Source organism: Vitis vinifera, chromosome 15, assembly GCF_030704535.1.
Source record: "Vitis vinifera cultivar Pinot Noir 40024 chromosome 15, ASM3070453v1".
In the NCBI taxonomy this organism is placed as follows: domain Eukaryota; kingdom Viridiplantae; phylum Streptophyta; class Magnoliopsida; order Vitales; family Vitaceae; genus Vitis; species Vitis vinifera.
Genome location: NC_081819.1, coordinates 21935890 through 21949537, shown reverse-complemented (window position 1 = coordinate 21949537; position 13648 = coordinate 21935890). Strand labels below are relative to the sequence as shown.

Below are 13648 nucleotides of genomic sequence, written 5' to 3'. Positions count from 1 at the left end.
TTAGCAGGTAGGGAAAGGCATATAATTCCCTTTAGCCAATTATTATTAAACTACTAGTATTCCCAAAATTGAATCCCAAGTTCTCGCAGAGATAGGCCGGCCTGGTCCATAGAGCCCAAAGACAGTTTGTATCTGCTCTTGGATATGGGCTTAACTGATTTGATGGAAGCATCCTTAACACTATGTTCTAAATTTTTTAATTATATTTGATTTTTTTTTTCTTCAAACTCATTTCACTTTTTTTTCTATATTCTATATAAAAAGTATAATTTAAAATATATAAAAATTTTAATTATACATATATTACTATTTTTCATAGAAAACCAAACATTAAAAAATTATATTCTTTAATTTTTATTTTTATTTTTTTATCTTTACTACTTTCCCAAAACAAAACATAACCTAAAATTTTTTAGGAATTTCGCTTTAGCACTGTTCAAGTACTAAAGGAAATAGAAGTAATGTCAAGGCCATTAAACTACTACCATTAATCTGTAGAATTCGGACTCAATGATATTAAATGAACTCCCTTTCATTCCAAGCATTAAACAACACAAATACTAAAAAAATCGTTAGCAATCACAAACCTTTAATCTTGAGTTGACCCCAGGTTCTTCGGATTTCTCAGTTGCCAAACAACTTTAATTTCTTTTCCATCCTCTTATCCTGCATTTTTTTAGCAACCAACCGAAAAGAGATTAAGAGCAGAGAAAGAAGGGATTCGGCGGATTTGGGTGCCAAAAATGTAAAAGATTTCACACAAGCAGGTGCCAAGAGAGAAGCGAAGCACGGAAGAATGGAGATTAGAGACATGTTGATATTTCATATATTGAATCATTGATACAAACCTGGTGGCATGTCAGGCCACAGCTGCACAACAGCAGTACAGTGATGCTCCCAGTGATGGTTACATAAAGCAGATTTCACTTCTGATCTAGATACAAAAGAAAGAAAAGTTATAGTACAAGTACAAGAGGTACAGGATATAAAGCCGGAAAAGGCTTGGCTTCCCATACTTTTTCTTTGTAGCTTCACTCGTTTGGAGAAGAGCATGGACAAGAAATTCTCAAAACCAAGATGTAGCTTTTCAGAGACCAAAGGGGTTGTTCAACATGGGACAGCTACTTTTGAAGAATACTTCCAGCCAAGTATATTAGCACTTAGAAAAAAAAAAGCCTAAAAAGGATATATCATGCACACAGAGAAAAGGAAGGAGCTGACCTTAATCACCGATTTTTCATAAATCCCCATGGTGAGAAACAAGCCAGCAGCTGTGTTTGGTTCTTGAGAAACCAGTGGAAAGAAAAGGAGAATTGCAAACTAAATCAGATCAAATAGCTTGTATGATTATTTGGATGAACCAGGGTAAATGTAAACATTCAAATCTCGTACCTTTTTCTTCTTTTCTCAGGAGACAATAGAAAGGAATAAAGAATTTAGATTGGTAAAGAGATGGAAGTGTATAATGTAGGACAACTTAAAGAACATAACAAGTTCAACTTATTAACAATTCTTATGATGAATTATGATAGTCACAATGATAAAAGCAGCACAAAAATATGGAATAGTTTTACTTTACAAACTAAAAATATTAATCATTAATACCAAATCCATTCCTGATATTTGTAAGACAGAAACTCCAAGGAGACCGCTGGATTAACAGATCAAGATTTTGGAGCGGTTCTACTCGCACATCATCATGAATCATGGTCCAATTCACCTGTCAGCATGAGGTTGTGCGGGTGGTGGGTAAGCCTGTGGAGGGTAAGCCTGAGGAGGATAAGCCCGTGGAGGGTGAGCCTGAGGAGGATAAGCCTGTGGAGGGTGAGCCTGAGGAGGATAAGCCTGTGGAGGGTAAGCCTGTGGAGGGTAAGCCTGAGGAGGGTAAGCATGTGGAGGGTAAGCCTGTGGAGGAGGATAACCAGCAGCAGGATAATCTTGAACTTGACCAGGAGGGGGGTAGCCATGCGGTTGCCCATATGAAGGTTCAGAAGGATGGCCAACTAGTGGAGGAATTGGCTGATCTACACGTGACATCTGTTGAGTGGGAGGCACTGCCATTGCTGGTTGAGACCCAAATTTACCATCTCTTTTATCCATTTCAATCTTGTGTTGTGTCTGCATTACTCAACAGTACAATTCATTGGTAAAAATGAAAAACAAGATATAAATGCACTATGTTTTATCTATCTATTGCATACCTGCATACAAGCACAAACCCTGCAAAGCAACAAAAGGTGCAGAATCAATATGCAATTTCAAAATCATTGGAAACAACATATGACATACAATCAATATGAAAATAGGCAATCTCTTGGCTCAAAAGGCCTTACGAGCAATAAACAATGTCAGAAAGACATGACAATATCCGTGAGGCCTCTTCAATTTCATTACTTCCAACTATCATAGCAACTATAGAGAATATGCATGCCACTTGCTGGAGGCAGAACATAAATCCCTACAAAATGAGGCCAATGTGTCTAAGTGAGGTGTGTAGAAAAATAGAGAGAATCAATTATGCTCACAAATATACAAAGATATGATGCGTCAGTGTGTTTTTGAGAGAAAAAGAGAAGTACAATAATGCAGTTATCGCATTTTGTTGTCTGAATATTGAACTCATCTTGCAACATAAAACGTGTGCTGGCAACTGAATTTGCAAAGCAAAGGAAAACCTGAACAGAATTACTAGAGTGTGAAGAGATTAAAAAAAAAACTCCAATGATATAATTAATAGAAGTGAATGGAAATTCAGAGATGAAGCATCAAGGGCAAAATTGAATCCACAGCTGACCTCAGTGCAGAGACAAAATTCAGGGCACCTACTTTCTCCACATCTACCACTGCATGGCATATATCCACCACAGCACACATACCTATAACAAAGAAGACCATAAGAATACTTTTGATTCTTCTCAGATCAGAATTCTCTGGAAAAACACAACTATCCCACAACAGTTACCTTGACATGTCATTGTAAAGAGCTCGTCTCCGCAACATGTATGATGCACAGGGAGCACTATAACAAACCAGACATAAATTAGATATGTTATAAGATCCAATTTAGAACATTGTCTTCCACAAGATAATTCCCAAATTAAATGTGCTAAATCCAGAACGATCAACAGTGTAACCTTTCACTTCAACAGAAATAAAAGAAAATATCAAATGCTAAAAAGAGCAGAATATAATATGGTGTATGAGATGATAAAAGACGGAAAAACTACTGCATCATCTTAGTACATTTTGGAAGAAATTTAACTTAGCACTCCCAAACCTTGTGCATTTTCCTATCACACCCATATTTGTTTATAGCATTATAGGAAAGAAGCATCAATAAGAAAGTCCTTGACGTCTAAAGGTTTTTGGACAGCTATCTCTGTATCATCTCAATTCTTAGTAAAACTTTCTTCAGTGCCTTCACCCATGGCATAGGCTTTCAGCAGAACATGGTAAACAAAAACAGAAGGAGAAAAGGAAAGAAAACAGGAAACAATTTTTTTTTTTTCCTTTTGAAAAATTGAAATCAATCATGATATTGCCCACTACTCCTAACTTTATTCACTTTTTTAAATATAGAATGCAATGTTACAGGGTATCTAATTTTTTAATGCTTTTCATTACATTTTATTCCATTTTCATTTTCTGAAGCAACCAAATGAGAGAAATTGAGAATCCTTATATTTAATTAAAAAATTTTAATTAGAAAGAAAACTAGAACCTAAAATCTTTTGCCATGTCATTTAGGAAACCTAACATCTGAATCTTTAAAAGTGACTCATCCAACTACATTTGCTAATTAGCACAACACAGAAAAGGAACAGTCAGTTCAGTTCAAATTAAACCAAGCCAGCTGCCTTGATTTTGCACAATTGAACCACGAAATAGAAAAAAAGTGGATTCCTACCAAACCATGAAAATCAATATATTTCTTCACCACATTCACTAATTAGCCTATTACAGAGAAGTAAAAGACAGTCTGGTCCAAATCAAATCCAAGTAAGCTGCCCCAATTTTACACAGTTGAACCAAAAAACAAGCCATATGGATCAAAACAACCCAAAACCAAAAAATAATACTGAATTAATTCATACATGGAAACAAAACCAAAACATCTGATCTTACCAAGCAAAGAAAATAAATGATGCTTTAATGGACCAAAAAAACTTACCAGAACGTTGCAAAGCAACAATCTGCACAGAAAACCAAACATAAGAAGGTTCAATCAGTTAATTGCTTTTATTTTAGATTATTGATAAGCAAAATTGCTTTTATTTTAGATTATTGATAAGCAAACAATTGTATTAACTTCAAACTACAGTTTTAAGATTCAGAATTTTTGGCTGTGTTTGGAGGTGTTTTTTAAAACAGTCCAAAAAATAATTTTTGAGAAGAGTTTAAAATAGTTATCCTACTATGTTTTGTAAACAAAAGCTTATTTGAGAATCTCAAATGTTCTTTAACCTGCTCTATGTTTTTAAATATTTTAAAAATAATTTTTATCCATAGTACTTTATTTCTAATCCTTTTTCGTATTTATATAATTATTTTTAAAAACAATGGTAGAAACTAAGGAAACAACTAGAAGATATTCTTTGAAAATAATGGCTGTTTTCTGGATTTGGAGAGCAGAAAAATGTTTTAAAAAATAGTTATCAATCAGGGACTTAATTTCTTTTTTTGCTGCGTTTCCAAAGGAACCCAGCAGTTTATATATAGTTTTTGAGAACAGTGAAAAGAGGTGGAATAAAATAAAATAAAACCAAAAAGGAAAACTCAAATATATAAAGAGATTCCATGAGTTCATAGAAAAAACTAAATAAAATAAAAGCTAACCCTGTTTAGCATCCCAGAAAAAGGAAAAGAAGCCAAAAAACAATCTGAATAGTGTGTTAAGTGCATCATTGCAGGCTCAAAAAATAATAATTATCCGATTTTCCTTCCATTTCCCAATGTCGTTATTAGGCAAAAGATTGTATTAGGTTCAGTCAACTACAGCTTTGAAATTCAAAATTCCATTCTTCTGTCCTTTCCTACATTTTTCTAGGGAACCAAACGTACGAACAAAAGGAAATTTGACAGCCATAAATTTAAGTTGATTATAGCAAAAACAGACCAAGAAGAAAAAACGAAACGGAAAAGAGAAATCGAAGACATTCTGAGATCAGACAATATTCTAAAAGCAAAAACAACAAAAAATTTTATAAAAAAAAAACAAAACAAAACAAAAAGTGGTTCTGCTTGGAAGAAAAAAAGGAAAAGACAAAATTATGAACTCATTTTCCATCCTTAACACACCCCGTTTAAGACTTCAAAACCTCACATTTCCTTCTGTTCCTTTCATCCTCTGGGAAACCAAACAAAAGCATAAGGTAAAAGCAAAATACATAGATTTCCTTTCATTTTATCTGTAACCAAACACAAAAACACCAAAAATTGAGAGCAGTTGTTCTTACAGGGACAATCAGCCGAGATGGCATGCATGAGATCTGTGTGCCAGAGATTACGGTAGTACTGCCGTGCCGACATCTTCTCCAATTGCTGCTTCGTCGCCATTGCCGTCACCGATCTCAGATCACACTATTCACTGAATCCAAACAAACAAACCCTAACCAAAGATAGCGTAGAGAATAGAATTATAGAAGCGAAAGCAAAACGAAAACGCGTTTGTGAGTTCTGCGCCTTTTGGCGATCCCATAGCGGAATTTATAAGCTTCCACCGGAAGGCGTGAACTGTTAAAATAATCAGGTGGGCCATATGCCACAGCAGTTTATAGTGCGGACGAAGCAATTTTTAAGAATTTTACATTATTTTAAAATTGTTATCCTTTTAAGGAAAGTACCTTATTATTATTTTATATATATCAGGTACAATACTACGTCAAAAAAATTAAATTTTTTAAATAAAATTATACTTCGTTGTATCGACTCACGTCCAAAGGCTCCGATGAGATCAAATCCGATACCATCTGTAATGGTTCACATCTAACTATGTTTCGAGTTTAAAGAAACATTCACGATGTTAAAACACGTATATAAGATCAAAAAGAGTTCACACATATATAATATCAAAAACTTTTTTTCTTACCAGATAAACGATATCACATCCATCTTTCCTATGTTTAATGACCATTTCTTATTTTTAATATTCATTAATATAATCTTTTATTTTTTAGAAATTATATGTTTTCCAAAATAAGTTTTGTGAATATTTCCACCTTGAATTCTTATATTTTCTTTATAAAGGCCTTCTAATATTACATAATTTTTTAAATAATTTAATTTTAATAATGGATGACAAAATTCTGTTAATACAATAATAAAATATAAATGAAAACTATATTTTTTAAAATTATTTAAATTTTTAAAGGACCGTATTGTATAAGATATGTTTGATGTGACTGCGTGGCACTTATTTATAGTATCAAATGTGTTTTTTTAGATATGTGCTTAAATGTCATGTATATATCTTCTACTTATTTATGCTTTCATTTAATGAAGTAGCATAAATTCAACTAAATATTGAGTGTTTATTTATTAATTGTTAATAAATAAGTTTGAATATTGTGATTTTATGTAGTGTGAATTTGATTTTTTATATTTATAAGTTATAACAAAAACTACAATTTTAACTTTTTATATGCAGATAAAATATTTAAAAATATTTAAAAGTTAAAATCCAATAATACTTTACAAAATTTAAGATCTTAGAATTGCCTGGAGGTATAAATATGTAAGTCTCTTTAATTTAACCAAATGTTTATTAAATTTTATTTTTATGAATTTTTTTACTAGGATAAAAATTTATTAATTGAGCCAAAAATAAACAAAAACACAAATGATTTATATGAAAAATCACTTGCAAAAACCAGCCAAATACCATAATAAGTATGAAGAATAAGTATATAGATTTATATTATGACCTCATAATGCATACCTAATCTCATATCCATGGCTCATGGAATGGTGTCATGGTTTATGCTAAAACACGTGACTCATGTCATCGTCCGTGTCATGACGTGTGCCACCGTCCATGCTATGACGCGTGCCACGATCTTGCCATGACGTGTGCCACCGTCTACTCATATCATCGTCCGTGCCATAACACATATCACTGCTCTATCATGGTGTCATGACCCGTGCCAAGACATGTGATGTGTATCACTACTCGTGTCATGACGTATGTCACTGCCCTTGACATGATATCACAACCCGTGTCAAGACAAGTGATGCATGTCACCGCCCGTGCAACATCATTTATGTAATGATCTCATAATGCATACTTAATCTCATATTCACGATGCAACATTATTGTGTTTTTAAGTGGACTTCTCAACAAATTAGAGGAGTGCAAATTTATTTCACAAATCAATTTTGAAAGTTTTAGGTGAAATGCAACAAATAATAAATGAAAACTTAAGCAAATGACTTTTTAAAATAAAAAATAAAAATAATTTAGGAAACCTAGAGAATTTTGGAAATATTTGAAAAAAAATGGATATTTTTGAAGTTAGAAAATATTTGAAAACATTTTCCATTTAAAATTAATTTTATTTTTAACCTACATGTAAATCCACTTTGTACCTTTTAGAGTTATTATTCTTGATTAACTCACCTAGATCTACGAGTGTAGCTTTGAGTTGATTCTACACCAACCCTAACCCTTCATAAATAGTGTAAATCACGCAAGTCCCAAACCATGAAAATAACAAAATATTTATATCTTCAAATATAACCATTTTAGGATGTAAAATATATCACTTCTCAAAACCTCCTATTGTATGACAAAAATGTATATATCTTGATTAAGGTTGTATTATAGGGCTACAATCAGACCATATCTATTTTTATCATTACCTTAAAAATTGATTTTACGGTATATACACTTATAACCTCTCCCCTTCATACTTTATCGTAATTAGAGGTAATAAAGTTTGATACAAATCGTTAATACAACTTAAACTTAACACGTTTTGTTTTATTTTATTTTATTTTTTTATTTTTGGTTAATTTGCATCATTCAAATTTAATCCAAATCAACTCATTTAATAATCATATTCATTAATCTTGTTATTGTCATAACTTATTCAACCTACATTTAACTTATTTAAAATTTGATTTTGAATAAATCTGAAGTCACAAATATGTTAAGTTGGAAGATTAATCTTATTAACAACACGACTTAATTGTTTGTTGGGTTATATCACCTATTGTTGGATGGTGAAATTTGAATCAATTTTGTTACGTTTCGCTTGAGATGTCAAAGATGGAACTACCCAATTAGCTAGTAGGATTCAAGGGTGCACACCCCTTAATTTTTTTTTTATGAGATGATTGACAAATTTACCCCTATTATATATTTAACCTTTTATGTTTAGGATTTTTTTTTTTTTTTTTCCTTTTATAAGTAGGGTCGCAATTGAGAGAGTTTTTTGAGAGTTTTATCATTATAACTCTTTTACTTCATTTTGATTAATGGATCGTTGAATGTTGGTACGTTTTATGTCCATAGAATTCACATTAATCGTTGAATCACGTATATTTTTTGTCTTTTTACTATGTTTTATGAATGTGTGTCACTTAATACGTAACATGTAATGATTAGGTAGTGTGATTGATATTTGAGTGAATATATATATAATTTTAAAAAATAATAAAAAGAAAATCAACAAAATGTGTCATCCATGGTCCACTAATTTATACCTTTTTTTTTACAATGAGTGTTACTTTTGGAATTTACCACCCTTGGGAAAGGTGAAACATACCCTTAATTTCAAGTGGAAGCACAAATACCAATAAATATAAAATATTTATGTGAATATTTATTCCTCTTAATTATATAACAATTAGTAAAGTTTATACATTATAGAGGCACTCATGACATGAAATAATTTATTATGTTCCACAGAGAAAAGTCACATCATTACAGGCATTTTCAATAATGGCTGTGTTGAAAAATAATATTTGAAAAGATGGTTGCCCAAAAAAAATATATATATATATATTAAAGAAAATTTGGTTCCCAATCCAATACACACTTTTTCACACCCCCAAGTTTCAACATGAATAATGACGATGAAAAAGCTTCATTGGAGAGAAAAATAACCATAAAATGCAGCTAATTTTCAATAATATTAATGAAAATTTAAGTTTATAACATGCTACAGTCACTTATGGCAATTGGACCATCAAAGGAAATTATGGGAAATAATCCTTGATTGCTTAGATTTCCTTTTACACCAATAAAATATGTTGTGCAAAAATAAATAAATAAATAAATAAATAATAAATAAAAAGAAAGAGAGAGAATTGTAAAACTTGCAGAAAAAAATTGAATTTATTTTTAATATATTTAAATATATTATAAAAGTAAATGTATATTTAATGTTTATTTTTAAATAATTTTATATATTCGTATAATTATTTTAAAACAAATTTTATAAAATAAGTGAAAATGATTGAAATTAAGATGTTATCTAAACCATCTTGACTATGTTTTTAAAAATAAAAAATAAAAAATAGCTTTTTAGTTGTCAAATATGTTTTTTTATTTAAAAAAATGTAAAAATATTTTAAAAAAAATTATCAAACAAACTCTTAATATCTTATTTGAAAACTATTTTTAAAAATAAATTTATAATTTAGAAAACATCATCCAATAAACCTTTTCCAGAAAAGTTAAGGACCAATGTCTTTCTTTATAACATAAAATATGTTTGACAAATTTTGGACAAAAAATGATTTTTTTTATAATTTATTTTGAAAACATATTATTTTTTAGAATAAAACATTAAGTGTTTTCAATCATTTTAATAATGTATTCTAAGTAATAATTGAAAATATAAGAAATATTTTAAAAAGTTTTATATCATATGCAACTACTCGGTATGCTCTTGAAAAATAAATTAAAAACAGTTTTCAATTAGAATTTTATTCATAAAAATAATTAAAAATTATTTCTAAAAAGTGTTTTTTCACAATTATTTTCGAAAATATTTCTAAAACATTGTGGGGCAACTTTTAAAAAACAACTCTTAATTATTTGCATGAATAAAACTGTATATAAAAAATAAAATATGAAAATCAGTTTTTTTTTTCTCTTTACTTATTATTCATATAGAAATAATAATTCGACTAATACATGTTAAACTAATTGTTTGCTTGTGTTTTTTTTTTATTATTATTAATCAAGCTAATGGTTTTAACATGGTCTTTCCGTAGGAAGTACTCAAATTATGAATTTGGATAAAAGGTTAAAAGTTCGTTTGGTAGTGGTTTTAGAAAGTGTTTTAATATTTATAATACCTGAAATTTTTTATCATTCAAATGTTAAAAATGCTAAAAAAATACCTTATAACATCACTTTTAAACACACTTTAAAAGCTCATTTAATAATGATTTTATGAAATATTTTTAATATTTTTAATACTTAAAAATTTTTATCATTCAAATGTTAAAAATACTAAAAATGCTTTCTTAAATCACTCACAAATGCACTCTAAGACTATGTTTAGGAAGTGTTTTTAAAAATTGTTTTAAAAAACTATTTTTGAAAATTGCTCACTATTATTTATTAAAACAAAAATTTATTTAGGAATTTAAAAGGTTTCAAACTTATTTTTTATGTTTTAAAAATAATTTTTATATATAGCGATTTATTTTTAATAATTTCTTATATTTTAATTATTTTTTAAAATAATTTAAAGTCAAGTTAAAATAATTAAATGATATTTTCTAAAAATATTTTATTTTTCATTTTTAAAAGAAAATAATTATTTTATGTTTTCTAGTTAACAAACAATTTTTTTTCTATTTATTTATAATGGAAAATTGTTTTAAGAAACAATGATATAGTAATTTGAATTTGATGAAAAAGACATTTAATTGGAACAAATTTAGTCAAAATATGTGATACAATTATTTTACTAATTGATAAATAAGGTTACGTTTGGTTTAAAACATTTAGAAACACTTTTATAATATTTTAAAACAAAAAACTAATCTAAAAATTAGCTTTTGTTTAATAATTGTTTTTCAGAATAGTTTTTTATTTTCAAAAAAAAAAAAAAACATATTTGATGATAAAAGAAAAATGTTTTATATTTTTAACATAAAATAAGATATTTTTAAATAATAGTTTTTAGTAGTTTTTAATTGTTTTTTTTTTTTACAAATGTTTTGAAATTAATTACACAAACAAAAAAAAATGATTAAAAATAAAGAAAATTAGATATAAAAATATTTTTAAAATATTAAAATAAGTTATAAATATTTGAAAATTTTAAACAAATTTCTGTTTTTATACAAGATTTGTTTTTTTAGAATGGTTTTTAAAAGTAATTACCAATCATGACCTTAAAATTTCTTTAATTTATTTTATGTGTTTTCAAATATTTTTTAAAACTACCTTCTATTACAAATAATTTTTATCTAATATATATAAAGAAAAAAAATATCAAACACGAAAAACAGCTTTCCGTTAAAAACAGTTTTCCGTTAGAAAACGGTCTTTGGTTTAAAAAACGGTTTTAGAAAATAAACGGTTAATTGCAAAAACAGAAAAGTTAGAAAACAGTTTCCAACGGCACTGCTAAGCCGCTGAACGACAAAATTGATACATCCACGGCAATTGAAAACAGTTCTTTTCCCATTCACCATTGAGCTGTCACTATTGCCAAGGTTAACCAGCCCGAACTAAACCTAGGAACATATGTTAAATTTGATAAATGAAAAATAATTGATTCTGGCCCCAACAATCTTCATGGTTCGAGACATGTACAATTTATTTATATATTATTAATATCCGTATAAAGCTTTCACTTTTTTTTATAAAAAAAATTGAAATACCCACTAAGTACACGTCGGCTCTGTACTTTCATCCATCTGATATAATCTTTGAGAGGGTAAAGACGTAAATTAACCCAAACCTAAGGCGGAAAGGCTCATTGATCTTACTTAAAGAGTCAAGCCCATAGTTCTATTTGGGTTACGTATGTTTGGTCGTGGGAAAGTACATCAATAAAAATTACTTAAAATTTATGTGTTTGTATATAAAAGAAGAAAATGAAATAAAATAAGTTGGAAAAATAATTTATTAAATTTAGATTTTTTTTTTTATTTTTTATTTCTTCTTTCTGTTGTTTTTTCTTTATTTTTTATTTATATTTTTCTTTAATTTTTTAAGAATCAAAGGTAGAGTTAATTTTTATATATATATTATTTTTGAATATTATGAAAAAATTAAGGAAAAAATACTAAAAAAAATGACGAAAAATGTTAAAGAATTTTACTCTTCATTTTCCTTAGAAAGATGTGAGAAAAGCATGGGGAAAACACATTTCTTGGTATAAATTTTTGTTTTTTATTTTTAGAAATAGAAACCAACACTAACTTTCATATAAATTATAAAAACTAGATTTAAAGTCTATTTAGCCGTATGATTTAAAAGCGGATTTCTGTTTTGAAAAATAGAAAATCATTTTAAAAAATTTATAACACTGTTTAATTATTGTTATTTGAAAATAATTTTTTAAAAATAAAGTGAAATAGAAAACAATTTTTAGAGAACAAGTATAAGTTGTTTTCACTGGTTTTTTAAAATAAAAATAAAAATAAAAATGAACCTGTTTAGCCATATTTGATAAAACTTACTTTTAAAAATTATTTTTAAGTTAAATAATAAAATATAATGTTTAAAAATAAGTTTTAAAAAATATATGGTCAAATGGCCCTTATCTTAAAAAGATAGTGATTTAATAAATAAAAAATTGAAATATTAAAATTGTTTTATCACCTCGAATTTTAAAAATTATAGCGATTTTATTTAATATATATATATATATATATATTAAAAAATACTACCTCAAATTAAAGTAAATCTATACCATTTATAAAAGTTAAACTAGTATCATTAAAAAAAAATTTGAAAATACACCATGTATCCAACCATTAATCACTTAATAAATTAATTTCCTTTCTCTTTAATTTTCCATAAACAACCAAATAACAAGAATTATTTCAAAGACAATACAAATCTTATAAATCTTTCTCACATTCTCTCAAAATTCCCGGGACCAAACACAAAAATATATCTTGATCTACTTTAATAGTAAACTTTAAATACATACCCAGTAACCTCTGAAAGGATTAAGTAGTTTAAACTATGTAGAAACTTAAGATTACTTAATCTGACTGATTGCTAGGAAAGAAGATATTTTTCATAGTAGGATAAATTACCAGTAATTAATTTAAGAGAAAATATTCAATTAATTATTTTTCCTACCTTGTAACTTAATATCATTATATGCATGTCCATAGATGTATGTATAAGTTTCTAGGGCCTTGATTAAGGACAAAGTTGACATATCCACTTACCTAGAAAAATGGTTGGCCACTGAAGTATGTGACCTCTGAGAGGGTCAACTAACCCAAACCAGACCTGTTTATGAACAAACTGTACTGTGGTCTGTGGGATCAGCTAACTTATCAAACCCATACCCATTCTTCTAATTTCAAAAAAAAAAAAAAAGGGAAGATATCAGTCTGTCAATATTGATCACCTACAAAAAAAAATTGGAAAATTCTTAGATATGCAGCTGACTGAACTGGGTTTTTTTTTTTTTTTTTTGCTTCTTCTTGTTGTGAGTCC

The 13648-nt window shown here is 28.2% G+C and overlaps 1 protein-coding gene across 1 annotated transcript; it reads right to left on the bottom strand.

The window, feature by feature from the left end:
* Window positions 1-1459: 1459 nt before the first annotated feature.
* On the bottom strand, window positions 1460-5717 carry LOC100267039 (uncharacterized). Its single transcript, XM_002278347.4, has 8 exons — window positions 5457-5717; window positions 4172-4193; window positions 2963-3019; window positions 2795-2876; window positions 2580-2675; window positions 2334-2458; window positions 2202-2220; window positions 1460-2118 (listed from the first exon to the last, which is right to left on the bottom strand). Exons 1-8 carry the CDS (start codon window positions 5554-5556, stop codon window positions 1717-1719), a joined length of 903 nt encoding a protein of 300 aa, XP_002278383.1. The 5' UTR covers window positions 5557-5717; the 3' UTR covers window positions 1460-1716.
* Between the last annotated feature and the right edge of the window lie 7931 nt (window positions 5718-13648).